Genomic DNA, 20,049 nt, shown 5'->3' with positions numbered 1-20,049 from the left:
GAACTGATCCGCCCCTGCATCCTATTAAGCGTGCAAAAGAACATATCCATACAACAAAGCTAAAACACACATCTTGCAGGCAAGGTTGCACACACGCAAACAGACACATAAAAGATATCGCTTTTTCTCTCCACCAAAATCTACACACTTCACCACTAAGGTTATCAAGTGACAGTGTTACTGCCAGCAACAACATCAGATGATTGACATTGTGCATAGGAAGGATGCATCTTTTTTATGTGATTCTTCAGGTAGTCCTTACGAGTCAGCCCTTTACCACAAATTTCACATTTGAACATGAGATCCTGGTTGTGCATGCGCATATGACTTGCCAGCAAGAACTTAGTGCAAAACTGCTTGGCACATATGTCACAGTGAAACTGTTTCTCTGTACTGTGTGTGTCCCTATGTCTCATCATATTGCATTTGTAGGTAAACTTCTTGTGGCAAATGTCACAGGAGAATTTGGGTTCTTGATGTTGTTTCATGTGAACCTTGAGGTTTGTGTCCTTTGCAAATACTTTGTCGCACTGTGGACAAGGGAATGTATCCTTCGCAGAGCCACCGTGAAGTGGACAAGGAACAGAAGTTATTGCTAAACTCTGACACATCTCACAATCCTGGCTGATTTCTCCTACACCTGAGCTGTGTTTCTGAACAATGTGCCGATCAAGCCATGCTTGTAGCCTGAACGTATTTGGACACAAATGACACTTGAACGGCAGCTCTGACTTTTTGGGCCCATGTAAGTTATTCCTGTGTTGGCACAGGGAAGAAAACCGAACAAAGCCGTCACCGCATATTTCACAGAAATGAAGTTTGACCCCAGCATGTGCGTCCAGATGCGCTTGCAAAGCATTCTTCAGTTTGAACCCCTTGCCACAGATGTGACAGACGTGACTGTTGGCTGTGTGCTTGTAGCGTCGATGCTTTTTATAATCACGCCGGTTTTTAAAGGTCTCCCCACAGTCTCCACATTGCCTCACTGTCACTTTGTGAACCTGCCGCATGTGCCAGGACAAGCCAAAGAGACTAGCGAACCCTTTGCCACAGTGGCTGCAAGTGTTTGTGAATTTGTGGTTGTGGCATTTCAGTTTGTGGGCATTCAGAGCTTGTTTCTTCATGAACATCTTTCCACATTCTGAGCATGCAACTGACAAAGCAGAAACATCCGAGAGGTTGTCTTTGTGCATTGCTCTGTAGTGAACATACAAGTGAGACTTGCTGATCATCTTGCCACATCTTTTGCATGTTACTCGCTGTTTCTCTACCATACCATTCTTCATATCACTGGCTGAAAGTTCTTCCTGCTCTTTTTCCTTTGGAGATTCACCACATGAGTCTTCTGTAACATCAGTATCATCCTCAGACACCGGTGGTGCTGGTTTAGTTCTGTTTTTTTTACTGGCACATGGAAACCTGCTGCGTTTACGTTGACTAGAAATCCGACCTTCTGTTGGCTTCACTGTCCTTTTCATGCGATTGTGAGAATTTTTCAAACGCGTTGTATGTTTCACTGACTTTAAACGTTTCAGTCTAAGAGGTTTTGATTCAACAGGCTCGGTAAATTCAGATTTATCAGATGCGTTGTCATGGTCACTGGCCAAGGAGTTATTCATGGGCTCCACATACATCAGAACTTGCGGCTCTGCTGATAACGGTTGATTCCGAAGAGATCGGCGATAACTCTCTTTCTCTGTGTGACTGGACAAGTCCAAATGTGTCTCCAATTCAGGCAATGGCACATTTATGGAGTTTGTTCCCTCATATTTTCTGCTGTCATTTTCTCTCTCTTTGCTGACCTTAAGCTCAACCAAACCTCCAAACAGAGTCTGAAGTATAGACCCAAGCACCAGACCTTGTGTGAAGACAAAAAGTTTGTGGCAGTTCTTACTGCAAACATAGTTGGTGTTCAGGTACGATCTTGTCGCGTCGCACACACAACAGACAAGTTGGCCATCTTCTTCAAATTTGACGCCTGGTTCGCTTTCATCCATTATAGCCGAAAAGCAAAACGGGTTACATTCAAAATAATCAATATCTTATAGGTTTAACGATAATACAGCAGTTTAACAAGAGCGTGTAAACTTGTCAATCCTCAACATAAACACACCGCAAGAGACAAGCGTCGTCTGCAGCATTCATTTCCGCTTCCGCATTTGGCGCATCTTAGAGTCGTGATATTCCGAAACAAGTAAGGGTGAAGTAAAAGTCAGAGATACTGTAAAAGTGAAAGGGGGTTGAAGGGGGGAGAGGGTTGTCATAGGAACGGATAGGGCAACACATCTTCCAGACTGTATTTTTTGACATAGAAGAAGAAACTGGCAGTGGGCGAACCATCTGATGTTAGCAACTTCAGTTTGAAGTTACATAGATAACAGGGCCGGACTAGGCTAAGAGGAGTGTGTGTGTGTATGTGGTGCCAGTGGTGGCCCAGGGGGACTCGATGTTCCCCCTGCCCTAGTGGGGTCAAGGGGCAGAGCCCCTTGTGGGGGTCAGGGGGCTTCGCCCCCTGAAGCTGATGGGTAAGTCATATTCTGAGATAGAAAAATGGTCGCTCCTTGCATGAAACAGCATAAAATAAACAATAATAAAAAATGTTTTAAATAAGTGAGGTACATGTTTAGGCTAGGGGTGGGGGGGGGGAGATGCGCAACCCCCATAACCCCCCCCCCCCCCCCCCCCCCCCCCCCCCCCGGTAGTCCGGCCCTGGATAATAGCCTAATACGGCTAGGTTTACTGACTCAATTTTTTGTTGGTTATTTTCTTCTTCTTTTTTTTGAAATATTGAAATACGATCGAAAGCGAGCTTTTCAATGCATGAAAAAGCAAGTGCTTTCTTACCGAACTTCCACTGAGACGGATCAAAGTGTCCAAATTGAAGACGCAGGCCGAATTAAAGCCGCGTCACGCGTACGTTCTCAAATCATGTTTATCACAGAGGAAACAACTAAGTCAAAAAGGAAGTTTTCTTGGTGACTTGGTCATCATGAGCCGCAGTGGAAAAATTACTTCTGATCAGTGTCCCGGGGCTCTGCCAGCCGACTGCAGCCGTTTGACACGATCTTATCTATGTATATATATATACGACTTGTGTCTGTGTGTCTGTGTATCTGTGTATTTGTGTATTTGTGTATTCGCCATGCACGGCCAAAGTTCTCGATGGATCTGCTTCAAATTTGGTGGGCTTATTCAGAGAGACCCCGGACACAACCTCATCGATGATATTTCAACACGTGCTCTCAGCGCGCAGCGCTGAACCGATTTTGGTTCCACCTCAGCTATTTTGGTTCCACCTCAGCTACCCGGGCCCCCATACCGACACACCAAAGCCAAAGTTCTCGGTGGATCTTTTTCAAATTTGGACACCGTATTCAGCTACACCCCGGACACAATATCATCGATGAGATATTTCAACACGTGCTCTCAGCGCGCAGCGCTGAATCGATTTTGGTTTTTGTGTTCATTTCACCATTATAAGTAACTCTTCCTTATCTTCTCATCATGATTCTCCAGGTTTTCAGCGTTTACCTCCCTTCCTTCGTATGGTGCACTATAGTGTGAGTGGAGCGTCTTCGGATATTCCCGGCGTTCTGTTACTGTTACTATTTTTAGAAGGTCAACGCAGTGTCCAGAACGTAAATTGGACCCGTAAATTATCCTCACTGTAAAAGTGCAAAGGTTGAATCAATTTATAGCCACGCGAAAAATACACTGTCATCTATCTCTCTATAGATACGGCTTCTCTGTGTTTGTGTGTGTGTGTGTGTGTGTGTGTGTGTGTGTCTCTATGTGAGCAACACCTGTGCATTGTTCAGTTCTGTTTGTGATGTGGTCTGGCGGCTTTTGTGTAAATTTATGTACTGGCCTTCCTTTGAGAAGCCATAACTTGCTCAGTCCTGTTTGAGTGGAGTTCGCCTCCAAAGGTGATTAACACGGTTACATTCGTCGACAAGGATGGGACTCGATATGGTCAGGAATGGCATTATGGCCACTGAATCATTTTCGTGCTGTTCCCATTCTACGAATCTGGGAGGGACCTAAGCTTGGCGGGTCCATTGTTCGGCTCTAAGTATTTCATCCCGGCGAAGCCGGCTACCCGGCGAAGCGGGTATTCATTCTAGTCTAAATGATATACACACGTCATGTCCCAAATAGACACTAGTTTTGGCCGGGGACAGAAAAACCAAGTTTGCATAGCATCAGTGTCTAGGGTTCATTTTTCACATCGCGGCGATGGTCTCTGTTACGTAACGTGGGATAAAAGAACAAATGAACTCCATATAAGCATTAAAAGCTATATTTGTGCAGTCTATATACCCACTTGAAAGTAAAAAGACGTCGGCGAATTTCATATCATGTTCAATTTAAACAGGACAAATATGAGACTTGCTGAACTCCAAGGCCAATCATGCTTTTCATGGTCAAACATTAGATAGCCTATAGGGGAGACTGGGGTACCCTGGGACACGGGGCAGGGTGGGACAGCGCAATTTAGCCATGTTATCTTGATTTTTTTTTAAAGTTTGAATTTGCCGCCATGAAGGGAAACTACTCAGCCAGGCTGGCGCCAACTGTTAATGGTGTGGGCACAGACGTTTGCCAGCAGTCGATGTTTGCCTGAAAAGAAGCACTGTAAGTAAATTTTCGACTGTCACAAACTTCTTATTTGTATATAATGTCTTCTTACGCACCCTATTAAACCATATATAACCAGATTATGTCATTATTCACTCATATTTATCGAACATTTCAAAGATGTTTACACGTTAGATCTGTGGCCATTTTTTCATTTTATCAAATTAACCGCCTTGGGGCAGGGTGGGACGGGGTAGGGTGGGACAAGGCTGGGGCAGGGTGGGACTGTCCCACCCTGCCCCAGCTTTGACCCACCCTGCCCCCTTAGAGTGTTTGTCTATGTCTTTAATTATTAAAAGTTGATAAGTTGTGTAACATTGGTGTTATGCAAGAGAGAGAGAGAGAGAGAGAGAGAGAGAGAGAGAGAGAGAAAGAGAGAGAGAGAGAGAGAGAGAGAGAGAGAGAGAGAGAGAGAGAGAGAGAGAGAGAGAAAGAGACGGTGTGGTATTATTAATTCGGTGTTGGCATAACCATGCTGTGTTAACCTCTCTCTCTCTCTCTCTCTTTTTCTCTCTCTCTCTCTCTCTCTCTCTCTCTCTCTCTCTCTCTCTCTCTGTAGTTTGTGTAGTGTTTGTCTTAAATCTTTTGTCGACTTTCAGATGGTGAGAACATACAAGAGAAAGACGCAATGGACTTCAAAACCAGTGCAAAATATGAAGGATGCGGTGGAAGCTGTGAAAGAAGGTTTGTCATTTCGCGAGGCTGCAAGGATGTTTTCTGTGTCGAAAAGTAGCCTTGGGCGAGCGATGTCCCGTGGCAAAATCTCCTCCTTGACATCTCAGTGCAACACTCGACAAGTCTTTACGAATGCCGAAGAACAGGAGTTGGTGGAATACATAATCCAGGCTTCAAAGTATGGATTTCCTATCGATTCAATGACTTTGAGATCACTCGCATTTGATCTCGCAAACAAAAACCTAAAAGTCTGTCCTCCAAGCTGGACAAGGAATAAACGTGCAGGTGAAGACTGGGTCTTGGCATTTCGCAAAAGGCATCCAGAGATATCAATTCGAATCCCAGAAGCAGTCAGCTTGGCGAGGATGATGGCGTTCAACAGAAACAACGTTGACGAGTTTTTCAAGAAGCTTCAACATCTCTACGAAAAGCATACCCTGACCCCTGACAGGATATTCAACACGGATGAAACCGCTTTGATGACGTCCCTAAAACCGACTAAAGTCTTGGCGCAGTCGGGAGTAAAGCAGGTGTCTCAGGTAGTGTCACAGGAGAGAGGTGAACTTGTTACTATGTTGGCAATTGTCAATGCCATTGGAAACAGCATCCCGCCTTGTCTGATATTTCCGCGGGTGAATTTCCATGACCATATGACAATAAATGCACCTCCAGGGACAAAAGGACTGGGTTCACGTTCTGGCGGCTGGATGACAAAGTCTCTGTTTGTGGAATGTTTGGAACATTTTACTGAGCATGTCAATTGTTCGCCTGACAACAAGGTCTTGCTGATACTGGATAACCACGAGTCCCACATTTCCCTGGCAGCTATCAACCATTGCAGGGAGAAGGGGGTGGTGCTATTAAGCCTTCCACCACACTGTACACATCGGATGCAACCCCTTGATGTCGGAGTGTTCGGGCCTTTGAAAACTGAATACAACAAGGCCCTGTCAAGGTGGATGTACATGCATCCGGGGACGAGGACCACGATTCATCATGTGTCCACCATTCTTGGGAGTGCATATCCCAGAGCTTTCCGAATGGAAAACATAATCAGCGGCTTCAAAGCCACAGGAATCTATCCTCTTGACAGTGAGATGTTCTCCAAAGAGTTAGCAGAGGAAGCCGAATCGGCTCACCTACAAGAACAACCCCAAGAGCCGACTTGCCAACAAGAACAGCTACCAGAACCGCCTCATCAACAAGAACAACCACCAGCGTCGCCTCTCCAACAAGAACAACCACGAGCGTCGCCTCTCCAACAAGAACAACCACCATCTCCTCCAATATCAGTAGAAGAAGTAGAATCTAGCTTCTCCCATGCACCAGCAGATGTAAGACCACACGCTAGTGTTCCGAAAAACTCTCGCAAGCGTAAAGGACGACCTTTGGGATCCAGTCGCATTCTCACTGATACACCAGAAAAGAACATCATTGAAGAAAACGTCAGTGCAAAGAAAAAGAAAGCAGAGAAAACAGCATCTCAGTCCAGAAAAAGAGCGCCATCACAACCTGCCAAGGCCACTGCAAGAAGATCAAAGACACCACGAACAGTTCTACAGGCAACCTACCATCAGGGATCCAGTGTATTTAATGACCGAACGAGGGGCAGACAATGTGTTGGAATGGCCACTTCTGCGGTTGCCTATGCTGAGATCAAAGACATGTCGACGTGGACGAAAGAAGACCTGGACCTAGTTTTGCTTTTCGGCGACTACATGTACCAGAAAATGTTGGATGATGAAGAAGACAACGTACAAGGATATCTTCAACTGTCGGATATACCAGCACAGATCAACCTTTTTAATAAGAATTTTCATGTCTCCCGATCTGCACATGCATGTGGCGTGGTTGGTCTCGGTCCGTCATTCAGTGAGGCTTTTTCGTTGAGCGGAGCAATCAAGAGAGCATTTGACAACTTCCCATCCATGATACTCGTGTTGAAGGAAACATCCGTGATGATACACAAATCCACAGACAGTTTCTGGCTGTTTGACTCGCATTCACGCAATCAGAACGGCATGCCAAGCGCGAACGGGAAGGGCGTCCTGATGAAATTTCAGGATCTTGATGACCTTTTGAAGTTCCTGACTGAAATGTCAAAAGCAATCAGCTCTGGTGTGGTCACATTTGACTCTGCAGGATTTCAGGTTACCGAAACTGATGATCAACCAGAGCAGCAGCCCCCTGATCAGCCAGAACAGCAGCCCCCTGATCACCCAGAACAGCAGCCCCCTGATCAGCCAGAGCAGCAGCCTCCTGATCAGCCAGAGCAGCAGCCTCCTGATCAGCCAGAACAGCAGCCCCCTGATCAGCCAGAACAGCAGCCCCCTGATCAGCCAGAGCAGCAGCCCCCTGGTCAGCCAGAACAGCAGCAACTACAACCAGAGCATGTAAAACAATTGGTTTAGTCGTCATAACTTATTGAAAAGATATTTGAAAGAGAGTATCGAAATGTTAAGTGTTTCGTAAGTTTCTCAACCTTTTTTTATCTGGATTGATTTGATTTTTCCCTTGACAGAGTATAGCTGGAATTCCATTCAGATGGGCAAAATATGCGAACAATCATATTTATTTACCTAACAACAAATACTGTGTTCAATGCAGTGGATGAATCTGTTAGTGAACCAGTTATATTTTGCTACAGTAATTCAAATATAATTATATTTTGTTCTGTCAGGAAGATGAAGACGTGGTCTGCATGTTCTGCTTGGAGTCATGGGGAAAGTCCAAGCCGAACGAGCCGTGGATTTGCTGCTCCGTGTGCAACCAGTGGTGCCATGAGCAGTGTGGCCAGATAGATGACCCCACATCATACAAATGTGACTTTTGTTTAGAATAAATGGAAGGCAAAGGTTTAAGGCAAGGTACTAACTTACTAAGGTACCATGATTTGGTTCTTCTGCCATGGATGTTACTTAAACATACTTTTAAGTGTTATTTTTCTGAACGGTTTATTTTTACCTGTGGCAAAAGGTCAATAAGCAAGTCACTATGTTGGTCGATCGGTAAAAAAATTACCTTCTACGTTGAAAATGGTTAATAATGGTGGAAAATGGTTTCTTGTTTTTGAATTACTCAACTAGTATACTTTGTGTATGGGGCAGTTTGGGACAAAGCAGGGGCAGGGTGGGACGGGGCAGGGTGGGACAGTCCCACCCTGCCCCACAGTGTGTCCCAGCCTGCCCCACTTCGTCCCATCCTGCCCCGGATTTTGTTTCATTTTCAACGGTTATTTGCTTAAAAATGGCATATTTAATATCAAATTAAGTTACGTTTTTATGTTTTTAATTCAATAAAGTTTATAAAAAGATCGTATTTGTGTTTATTTTGAAAATTAGGTGTTAGAAAATTGCAATTGATTAAAAAAATTAAAAAAAGTCCCACCCTGCCCCAGTCTCCCTTACTTATAGCCTACATTTTAAAGCCAGAAACTACAACGCTTCTGTACATTAGTTCCCATTATATTCATACTTTTTATTATGAGGTTTTTTCCCGGGGAAACCTGGATGAAATGTAACTTTCTCATCCTTAATCAAAACTTGCTTGAACCAAAAAAGTGATTTATATAATTTGCGCAGACCATACATGAAACACGATCACATGACTTTGCAATGCATCACATGACCACTGTACCAGACAAACATGGCGGACGATGAGGAACGAACACCTCTCCTCGCGGAGCAAAATGCTTCTACTGCGCCTCCGCCGTACTCACCAAGCGGCGACAGTGCTGGTATGAAATCAGATCAGTTTTATTTGAAGGGACTGTTTTGGGAAGAAGACGGTTTGCTTGAAAACATTCCTCAAAGTTGTTGTTCCGCCTTTTTTGACTCGCAATCCAGCGGCTAGTCTAGAAACTAAGAAAGTCGATTTCTCTCTAAATACACTGTTTTTACGTATTTCTGGTGTGAGCGGCCACACAAATGAACATCATGAATGCAGAAGATTTCGATATAAACCTGATCGTGTTCATCACATAAAGTTTTTCGCCAACAGGAGTTTCAAAGTTCAAAGCAATAGAACAATATTGTAATGCCATACATGTGACAATGAATGATTGCATAAAAATGTGCAATTGCAGAATAATCTGCATTGTGTAAAACTAAAAGTTAGCATAACCAAATAGTTATCATTTTGTGTATTTACTTGTTATAATGTTAGTTTGGGACTCAGTGTATGTATCTTGTTAGTGAATGTCTACAAGTACAACTACAAATAATACAGACATGGTTTTGCATGGTGTTCAATTAGACTTCTATAGCTATAGCAACATATATGTGAAACTGTATACAGACAGTATTTTTAAGTTTGTGTCCATGTGTACCACATTGGTGTACATGCACGTATTTGTGTGTGCCGCAGTATGTTTTATTTGTGTACTATGCTAGCTGTGTCTTGCCATACTTTTTAAAATGCATGCATGTGTACGTACAAACTACAACGCTGTTTTTTCTGCAAACATTGATTGCTGACACAGGCATTTATATATATATATATATATGTGTGTGTGAATTTAGACAATATTGAGTTTGTGTCCATGTGTAACACATTGACGTGCGTGTGTTTATATGTGCAGTATTTTTTGTTTGTGTATGTATGTGTACTAACTTGTGTCTGACCATTCTTTAATGCATATATGTACAACACTGTTTTAACTGCGACAATTGCTTACACAGCAGGCTCACCAGGAACAGAGGTGTGTGTTCCTCCCATCGGTCCTGATGAGTTGCCGCCGCCATACACACCAACGCCACAAGGTGGCATCCCCATGATCAACTGTCGCGTGTGTCAGGCCATGATCAACATTGAGGGAAAGCAGCACCTACATGTTGTCAAGTGTTCAGTCTGTCAGGAGGCCACGGTACTGTGGATCTGAACGTCACAATCATACTCATAGCATAAATGTATACAGTGGAACCCCCCTTGTTAGACACCCCAATACAAGACCTTGACTTTTCAGATGTTCCGTTAATAACCTCTGTAAATGTACCCCCATTTTAAGACTCCCTCCTATTTTTTTAAGACCTGATTTTCTCAGATTTTTGGAGGTCTTAAAAGGGGGTACCACTGTAACTCATAGTTTAGCAGTTTTGCTGTAGAGAGTCCATTCTACTGCTCTCAATCATATATATATCATGTGAAAAGTGGGAGCAGAGGTCACGTAAAAAACAAACATAATTTTTCTGTCTTGGAGTAGACTTGCCTAACTGAATAACTTAGATAGGCATTTTGTTGATAGATAAGTAAAAGTGCTTGTATTTGTAAATAGGCCCTTTGCGTTTGTTTTAAGGCTGATACAGACTTTGTATATATATTGTTTGCCTGGATAGAATATTTTGCCTGCTGTCTTATCCCTTTCTGGTGTCTCTAATGTTGGAATGTTTCCTTGTTACAGCCTATCAAAGCCCCACCACCTGGAAAGCGTTATGTTCGCTGTCCCTGCAACTGTCTGCTGGTTTGTCGCAGTACTGCACAGCGCATTGCTTGTCCAAGAGCTAACTGGTATGTATTTTTACTACAGGACAACAAAAATGGTGATTTGTTTCATTTTTAGTAGTTAAGTTTTTTTTCTTCTGAAATAGCTTTTCATTGGTTACAACTCGTGCTGGTTGTGTCTGCTACATGTGGGTGAAGGGTAGCAGTGTGCAAATCAGGTTTATTTTCTCTTCTTTTTTTTTCTTCTTTTTCTTTTTGAAGGGTCAAAAAAAGTTGTAGGGATGGGAGGAAAAAGTATGGGCAGTCTGGACACGGGAACCTATATTTATATATATATTTTTTATTTTTATATTTTTTTTATAAAAAAAACCATGGGATTGTTTTTTAAATTCAAATTGACTAGCATTGTATACATCTATTCATTTATTACATAAACGGTAACCTTGTTTTCAATTTTCAGTCGCCGCATCATCAATGTTGCTACCCCACAAATGGTGTCATCAATTCGTTCCCCAGACTCAAGACGTGTAGCCTGTGCGTACTGCCAGCAAATTTTCATAGTAAGTGCAAGCTTCACCAAACAAAAAGGACAAACAAAAAAGAAGCAAAACTTATGGGATTCATGTCTTTTTTTGTTATTCCTGAGTAACCATTGAATCATAGTAGTCTAGTCAGTTGTGAGTGAATTTAAGGAAGACCAGACGCACATCTGACGTCGTGACCAGCCACCTGCAATGTACGGATAGGTTTGCAATGGCCAAAGGGTGTCCGTTCATGTGAGGGACTAACTGCTGTAATATAATTGAGGAAGGTGATCATCAGGCAAGATTACTTAAAGACTTGTTGATACTCATTATACTATTTTTATAGCTACAAAATATTTTGCCTGCATGCATTCTACAAGTTGTACATATTTCAATGCAGGATGGAGGCTGTGTTTTATGTGGGTATGTTTGTTTTCTTTTCAGTTCAACTTTGGATTGACAGTTCTTGCCAGATGTCCACATTGCAGAAAAGTGTAAGATTCCAGTTACTAGATTGCGTTCTTTAATATTCATAGTCTCGGTGCCTTGCTTACAAATACTACTAATGCAATCTGAGTTTTGCCTAGGGCTTGGAGAGATGAAATTGATGAAAAATTGAGTTTTGTTTTGGGCTTGAATTTGAAGTTCACTGTTAATGAATGACAGTAGCAGGTTAATGTTATATGTCAAAAATCAAACTATGTGATCAGATTAACTGTGTACTTGGGTGGGGTTTTTTTTTTTGGGGGGGGAGGGTGGTATTCAGCCGCTTACTGTGCAACTTGTTGTCCTTGTAGGTTGGGATGTTTAACATACTTCATTCCAGATATACAAAATGTAATGGTTTAATAACACACACCTGTTTTGTCATGCATGGAAACATTTTGACTTTTCTCTCCTTGTTATTGCATACAGATCATCTGTGGGTGTCAACTATGCCAGAAAGAGAGGCATTATCTGCCTTGTCATAGGCCTGATGTTCCTTTGTGCTGGAATCGGTGTCACGGTAGGTTGAATGTTATGTTCAGAAGACAATGATTACTTCAAGTTAGGCTCTCTTGTAGCCTAGCCAATATCAGACCATGAGGTACCGGCACGGTTGGCCTAGTGGTAAGGCGTCCGCCCCGTGATTGGGAGGTCGTGGGTTCGAACCCCGGCCGGGTCATACCTAAGACTTTAAAATTGGCAATCAAGTGGCTGCTCCGCCTGGCGTCTGGCATTATGGGGTTAGTGCTAGGACTGGTTTTTTCGGTGTCAGAATAATGTGACTGGGTGAGACATGAAGCCTGTGCTGCGACTTCTGTCTTGTGCGTGGCGCACGTTATATTATGTCAAAGCAGCACCGCCCTGATATGGCCCTTCGTGGTCGGCTGGGCGTTAAGCAAACAAACAAACAAATCAGACCATGAGGTCAGAAATATTTCTACAAGTGTTGAAGTGGATGTCTTGAGAATGCAGATTTTCACGCATTTGTGACAATTCCAAGGAGAAGCTTGACATTGTTTTACTTTGTCCTAAATATTTTGCACTACAGGGAACATGTGTTTTTACATTTAGTCAAGTTTTGACTAACATAGAGGGGGGAATCGAGACGAGGGTCGTGGTGTACTATGTGTGTGAGTGTGTGTGTGTGTGTGTGTGTGTGTAGAGCGATTCAGAGTAAACTACTGGACCGATCTTTATGAAATTTTTCATGAGAGTTCCTGGGTATGTTATCCCCAGACGGTTTTTTTCATTTTTTCGACAAATGTCTTTGATGACGTCATATCCGGCTTTTTGTAAAAGTTGAGGCGGCACTGTCACACCCTCATTTTTCAATAAAATTGATTGAAATTTTGGCCAAGCAATCTTCGACGAAGGCCGGACTTTGGTATTGCATTTCAGCTTGGAGGCTTAAAAATCTGAAAATTTTAATTAAAATAATTTTTTTATAAAACGATCCAAAATTACGTTTATTGTATTCTTCATCATTTTCTGATTCCAAAAACGTATAAGTATATTATATTTGGATTAAAAACAAGCTCAGGGGAGTTATGCATGGACCGAGACAATAAGCGAAGTCAGAGACTTTTTCAGAAGTCAGTGACTAAAACACGTTGTCAGCGATGCATGGACAGAGACAATGCCAAGTCCACTGACTAAAGCGCTGACTAAAGGGCTCAAATTTACACCCACGATTTCGGCGGACAATCGTCTGACTTTCATTGAAGTAGCCACGGGCAGTCACGGTATTTTACTGAAAATCGAGAATTGAATGGTCTCACATACGCGTTAGATGTGTGAGATGAATCCGTAAATGTACAAGGGATTCAAATTAGTGTGGACGATGTGATAGGAGAAGTGAACGGCACGATAGAAAATTCGAAGCGACGGCTTTGACTCAAACCCAAACAAAAATGGCTGCCTTCGCCTTTGCCGGTGTGCGCCCATTGGCGGGCGCCTACTGCATTGACCCGCGTGGTGATGCGAAGCCACGCCGCGGCAAATCTCTTCTTGGCGTTTGTAATGCCATTCTGGAACGAAGAAAAAAGCAGCTTCGCATCCAAAGCCACTTCTTCTATTAGAACCTCCATCTCCTGATCTGAAAAATTTGGTTTCTTGGCTCTTTTAGCCGTATTTGTATAGCTTTCCTGCGACTCGGAGTTTTCATCGAACATAGCCATCTTGAAAGATGATGCGGATGCTGGAACTTGAACTGAGCATGCGCAATGGGAACTGAAAGTACCAACTGACTGGAAATCCCCTGTATAAAAATAGTTTGACCTCAAAGTCTGAGACAACCGGCGTGTTGTCCAAGACTTCGTTGTCCGAGGTGAAGTCTCGCTCTATGCATAGCGATTTTCGATTTGTCAAAGTCTCAGACAATGAAGTCTCAAACTTCTTCATTGTCAGAGACTTTAGTTGTCTCGGTCCATGCATAACTCCCCTGAAAATTAAAAATATAAAAATTATGATTAAAATTAAATTTCCGAAATCGATTTAAAAACAATTTCATCTTATTCCTTGTCCGCTCCTGATTCCAAAAACATATAGATATGATATGTTTGGATTAAAAACACGTTCAGAGAGTTAAAAAGAATAGAGATATAGAAAAGTGTGCTATCCTCAGCGCAACCGCTACCGCGCTTTTCTGGATTGTTAATTTCACTGCCTTTGCCACAAGCGGTGGACAGACGATGCTACGAGTGTACGGTCTTGCGGAAAAAATGCAATGCGTTCAGTTTCATTCTGTGAGTTCGACTGAGCTTGACTAAATGTTGTATTTTTGCCTTACGCGACTTGTTTGTTGTTGTTTTTGTGTGGGATTTTTTTTTGTGGAGGGGGGTGTTGGGGGGGGGGGGGGTGTTGGAGGGAGTTGATTGGTCAACTGAAGCAAGCTCTCTTGTGTAAATTGCATCTTTTTCATTTAAAGATTTTTGAAATAATGCTGTATGCATCGATTTCAGGTTGGTACATATGAGATGGCGCATACACATGGTGGAATATATGTGGCCTGGATTGGTGAGTACATGCTGAACATCTTCTTTTTTTGCAAGTGCAAACTGATTCCTTGCTCAGATAATACATCTGTCTTTTTTTATTTCAATTTGTTACTTGAATCAGAAATATGAATTCATTTTCTGAAAATAATTACTATTCATGTGGACACAAACTCAGAACAAAACAAAGGGAGGAAATCAGAAATTTTGTTCCTGAGTTGAAGATTTCAAATATGTTGAATTTGATCAGCTTACTTTGAGGGCCCCAAAGGGGGGGTATCATCACGATCACGGGAAGGGACATTTTAGCTTTCACGATCACAGTTACCTTGATTTTTGTTTTCACGATCACGAACACCAGTGGCAAATCACGGTCACGGTAAAAGTTGCAGGTACAGAAAGCACGTGTCAAAGTAAACACAACCACAGTTATTCGCTCCTCTGGATCTATTGTTTATTCAACACAAAGTGACAACTGTTGCACTTTTTTATTAATTTTTTTGAATTCTCTTTCATTCACACATAGAAATTCATATCATGATTTGTAATCAGTAACAAGAATGTTGTTTTCATTGTTTTTCTCTCTCGCTCTCTCTCTCTCTCATGCAGACACTCGCAGGAATATACACACCAGGGGCGGAGCAGTTAAGCCAGAGGGGGGGGGGGGGGGGGGGGGTTACAACCCGGGGTCCAGAAGCTGAAGAGTTTTAGCTATTTTATGAACAATTTATGGCTTATCCTTGATTTTAAACATGATCAACTGGTGTCAGCAGCCACTCATTATTTCTTTTAAAGTTAGTATTAATTTATTTTTTTTGACAGCCGGGGGGGGGGGGGGGGTCCGGAACCCCTGTAACCCCCCCCCCCCCCCCCCCCCCTAATCCGCCCCTGCACTCATACACATTCAACTCCCACACCCTCACTCACACACATGAATATATATACTTGCACAATTTCACATTTCCAAAGCTAAATCTTTTAAACCCATTTTCTCAAAAACTATTGGGTGGATTGAAATTAAAGTACATGTATGTGTGATGGTAGAGTCTATAATCCTGACTAAAGGTCAGTCTAATAATCATGAAGGTGGGTGAAGGAATATACACTCATACACATTCAACTCCCACACCCTCACTCACACACATGAATATATACTTCCACAATTTCACATTTCCAGAGCGAAATCTTTTAAACCCATTTTCTCAAAAACTATTGGGTTGATTGAAATTAAAGTACATGCATGTGTGATGGTAGAGTCTATAATAACAAAATCCCCAACGAACATGACTTTGATCGACTTTGACATGAGGATCAAGTGACCCAAACTGGCACGTCTCCCCGCCATAGTTCCTGAATTTAACCCATTGTTGATAAGTTTACAGGCGCTAAAATAAATCCAAGCTTAATGCAAAAAAGCGACAATTAGAATCTATGCCAAGCGTGTCCACGTTGCTGGGATGAAAAACACATTTCTAGTTTCGGTTTTGGCTACACGCAGACTCGATCAGACTCGAGCCAGTCGAGGTCACACTGAGCGAGTGACAGCCGGACGTGGCAATGTCGACAATGTCAGTGATCTCAATCAAACTCAAAGATCTTGAACAAATTTCAAGATCTTTGCCTACATTCAGAACAGTCATAGAGCAACATAGACAGGGCCGGATTAGGGGGGGGGGGGTTACAGGGGTTGCGGGCTCCCCCCCCTCCCTCTGGCTTAAGCATGTACCTCCCAAACGCTTTTTTTGTGGGGGAGGGAGGGGGGGGTTGCATCTGGATCATCATGAAATCCGAGGAGAAATCGCACCTCTCACCCCCTTTCGAAAGACATTTTTCTTCAACGATTTTTGTGATGAAAAGTATGAGTCCTTACAATCTCAATTCTTCTTCATTGCCTATACAGCTTGCTGTCGAATTTACCTTTTTTGTTCAAGAAGAGGCTTCCTTTCCCTCCAGAAACATCAAAAAACGTTCAGCTTCAAGGGGGCGAAGCCCCCTTGCAACCCCCACCGGGCTTTGCCCCCTGGACCCCCATCTGTAGTACTTACCTAGTCCGGCCCCGAATAGATCAACATACCTTGACATTTCGTCTTCGGAAAGACGGACCCGTAGCCTGACCTTTCCATCAAGGAAGGCATTCTCGCCGCCTGCTTTGGTCTGGCTTGAATCCACAAAATATAACAAAAGTTCGATGACAGTACCGCTGCACGCCATTTTTGATCTTCGAATTCGAATTTGACTGAATGCACTCAAAACTTTATCACGAAGCCCTTCCATTGGATGAAGTTTGGCAGACTTTTGCAATTCGCCTTCTGATTGGATCTCTTTTTTTGTGTGATTGGTTCTCTTAAAGGGAAGCAATCGCTGTCAAAATCATATTTCTGAATGTGTTGTTGCTTCCCTTCAATCGGGCTTGGCTCCTTGACGAATAGAGGATCATAGAGTGATACAGCTGTGAAAAATGTACGTTGAAAATAAAATGCTTTGCAATAATGCCCATCACGATCACGAAAACAAATGACGATCACGATCACGAGACTTGATTTTTTTGTCATCACGGATCACGGGCAAAGTCCCATCACGATCACAGAAATGGAAATTTCGGCAATCACGGTCACAGAAAGGTAAAAAAACGCCAATCACGATCACGATTTTAAACCCTTTGGGGCCCTCTACTTTAGAGCGTTAATAATATAAGATCAGAAAGATGTAACAACATATAAGAAAAAGAAAGAAAAAAAAGAAAAACATCACAGCTTTGACCTATAAAGGTCTTCGAGATTAGTAATAATGATGTTGAAAGCAAACTTTGCAGGCTCTTACTATTTCTCTTTTTATTGTGTGTGTGTGCAGGAGCGTTTGTCGCGGGTGTCCTCATGATGATCCGAGGTTTCCTGTATCTGAACATTCGAACAAGCGCAGTGGTCCTTTCACATTGATCCTATTCAGTTGTGGGGAACCATGCAGACTAAGTTATGGTAGCTTGATAAACAAGCAGGGTCACAAAAAGAAAAATGGAAGTGTAATGCTAATGTTTTTGAATGCCGGCCGTATGCTTGCACTTGCTTTATCATGGGCTTTTAGGCCTTTTTTATTAAATATAGAAAACACAATTTTCACAATAAAGGTAAAATTTGCTTTACATTTACAGCGTTTTACAAGGTTGAGTGCAAGAGCATTGATGTACATTTGATGATTATCGTCTTTTTCCTTGTCTGAAATTAGCTTTAAGGTACACAGATATTAACTGGTTGTCAGCAGAGAATGTGTGTTTGTGAGTGTGCGTGTGTGCATGTGTTTGTGAGTCCTGAGAGTTTTGTTTATACACCCACATGTGTGTATCTGATGCCATCACCATTATACAATTTACACGGCTGACTGAAGTTATGATACTCCTTGGTGCTTCATGAAATGTCATTGACAGTTGTACTGTTTTGTGTTTTGTTGCTGTATGTTGAACCGTTCACCTTGGCTTTTTGTGCTCTGTGTGATATTTTGGAGTACAGTAACTAATAATTGTGTGTGTGATTATCATTTGTGAGAAACCACCGCTCATCATAACTGAATAGCATCTGCAAACACATGCAAAATGTGGGTTTTTTTCAAGTCAGCATGTAAACCTATGTCTTTGGCATCATATACGTCTTCAGCACACGATTCCTTGTTTTTGAATTTTTAACATTCGAACACGCGTTACAATTATGAAATCACTGATAAGGTAAGGCTATGGCAGTAGTCAGCCTACATACATTTTCTTTCTTCGTGTTAAGATCGTTTTCCTCTTCCTCCTTACCGGCTCCCTCGTCACTCCCCAATCCCTAATTCCCATCTTGTTGTTGTTGTTGACCTTGTTGTTGTTGTTGTTGTTGACAACAACTTTGCTATTATCTTTTTGAAATGTTGCAAAACTGCTTAAAACATTCCTGTTTTAGTCAAGTTGAGTTGTTAATGGTTGTGTTAGAGTTGGTGTGCTTTTCCTCACTTTGGCAGGTCAGTTGATACATTGTACCTTTTACTGTGTGTACTTTGCCTTTTTTAAATCTGCCTTTATCCCACAGTAATATCATAATATATATTATTTTATATTGTTTTAGCAATACTGCATTCTTTCACTGCTTATTGCCAAAGCTAAAAGTAACATGAGTGATACTGAAGTACAATGGTTTAGTGCAGAGAGATAGCAGAGGGCTACAACATACTTTTCATTGCAAAATGTTCCTTGATTACTGTAATACAATTTGGAACAAATACACACCAAAACTCAATTTTTACATTTAGTCAAGTTTTGACTAAATGTTTTAACATAGAGGGGGATCGGGAATCAAGACGAGGGTCGTGGTGTATGTGTGTGTGTGTCTGTGCGTGTGTGTGTGTAGAGCGATTCAGAGTAAACTACTGGACCGATCTTTATGAAATTTTACATGAGAGTTCCTGGGTATGAAATCCCCAGACGCTTTTTTGACTCGCATGCGAAGCAAAAGTGAGTCTATGTATTCACCCGAGTCGTCCGTCCGTCCGTTCGTCCGGACGTCCGGACATCCGTCCGGAAAACTTTAATGTTGGATATTTCTTGGACACTATTCAGTCTATCAGTACCAAATTTGGCAAGATGGTGTATGATGACAAGGCCCCCAAAAAAATACATAGCATCTTGACCTTGCTTCAAGGTCAAGGTCGCAGGGGCCATAAATGTTGTCTAAAAAACAGCTATTTTTCACATTTTTCCCATTTTCTCTGAAGTTTTTGAGATTGAATACCTCACCTATATATGATATATAGGGCAAAGTAAGCCCCATCTTTTGATACCAGTTTGGTTTACCTTGCTTCAAGGTCAAGGTCACAGGAGCTCTTCAAAGTTGGATTGTATACATATTTTGAAGTGACCTTGACCCTGAACTATGGAAGATAACTGTTTCAAACTTAAAAATTATGTGGGGCACATGTTATGCTTTCATCATGAGACACATTTGGTCACATATGATCAAGGTCAAGGTCACTTTGACCCTTATGAAATGTGACCAAAATAAGGTAGTGAACCACTAAAAGTGACCATATCTCATGGTAGAAAGAGCCAATAAGCACCATTGTACTTCCTATGTCTTGAATTAACAGCTTTGTGTTGCATGACCTTGGATGACCTTGACCTTGGGTCAAGGTCACATGTATTTTGGTAGGAAAAATGTGTAAAGTAGTTCTTAGTGTATGATGTCATTGCTAGGTTTAGTTATTTGACCTTGACCGAAGGTCAAGGTCATGTAAAGGTCAAGGTCAAGCATGTGAGTCGTATGGGTTTTGCC

The 20,049-nt window shown here is 42.2% G+C and overlaps 3 protein-coding genes and 1 long non-coding RNA gene across 4 annotated transcripts in view; 3 read left to right on the top strand and 1 right to left on the bottom strand.

Moving 5' to 3' along the window:
* Positions 1–20,049, top strand: part of LOC138962316 (uncharacterized) — a 118,099-nt gene that overhangs the window by 45,326 nt on the left and 52,724 nt on the right. The gene's annotated exons all lie outside the window — the stretch shown is intronic.
* On the bottom strand, positions 7–2,126 carry LOC138960896 (oocyte zinc finger protein XlCOF6-like). Its single transcript, XM_070332564.1, has one exon. The coding sequence runs from the start codon at positions 1,995–1,997 to the stop codon at positions 165–167; it is 1,833 nt and encodes a 610-aa protein (XP_070188665.1). The 5' UTR covers positions 1,998–2,126; the 3' UTR covers positions 7–164.
* On the top strand, positions 6,503–8,155 carry LOC138950248 (uncharacterized). The gene is made up of 2 exons (XM_070321983.1): positions 6,503–7,706; positions 7,994–8,155. The coding sequence occupies exons 1-2, from the start codon at positions 6,939–6,941 to the stop codon at positions 8,153–8,155; spliced, it is 930 nt and encodes a 309-aa protein (XP_070178084.1). The 5' UTR covers positions 6,503–6,938.
* The window catches only part of LOC138961982 (type 1 phosphatidylinositol 4,5-bisphosphate 4-phosphatase-like), a 27,495-nt gene continuing 16,395 nt past the window's right edge, over positions 8,950–20,049 (top strand). Inside the window, exons 1-8 of the mRNA XM_070333671.1 lie at positions 8,950–9,049; positions 9,993–10,177; positions 10,712–10,818; positions 11,213–11,312; positions 11,721–11,770; positions 12,192–12,282; positions 14,723–14,777; positions 17,606–20,019. Coding sequence (XP_070189772.1) covers positions 8,959–9,049; positions 9,993–10,177; positions 10,712–10,818; positions 11,213–11,312; positions 11,721–11,770; positions 12,192–12,282; positions 14,723–14,777; positions 17,606–17,691 — 765 coding nt within the window. The 5' untranslated portion in view covers positions 8,950–8,958 and the 3' untranslated portion in view covers positions 17,692–20,019. The remainder of the gene's footprint in view (positions 9,050–9,992; positions 10,178–10,711; positions 10,819–11,212; positions 11,313–11,720; positions 11,771–12,191; positions 12,283–14,722; positions 14,778–17,605; positions 20,020–20,049) is intronic.

Source organism: Littorina saxatilis, linkage group LG1 (genome assembly GCF_037325665.1).
Source record: "Littorina saxatilis isolate snail1 linkage group LG1, US_GU_Lsax_2.0, whole genome shotgun sequence".
Classification (NCBI taxonomy): Eukaryota; Metazoa; Mollusca; class Gastropoda; order Littorinimorpha; family Littorinidae; genus Littorina; species Littorina saxatilis.
This window is presented reverse-complemented; position numbering and strand designations above follow the sequence as displayed.

Coding starts and splice junctions, on each gene's coding strand:
- LOC138960896 (XM_070332564.1), bottom strand. CDS start 1,997: ATGGATGAAAGCGAACCAGGCGTCAAATTTGAAGAAGATGGCCAACTT.
- LOC138950248 (XM_070321983.1), top strand. CDS start 6,939: ATGGCCACTTCTGCGGTTGCCTATGCTGAGATCAAAGACATGTCGACG. Junction 7,707..7,993: donor AGCAACTACAACCAGAGCAT/GTAAAACAATTG, acceptor TTGTTCTGTCAG/GAAGATGAAGACGTGGTCTG.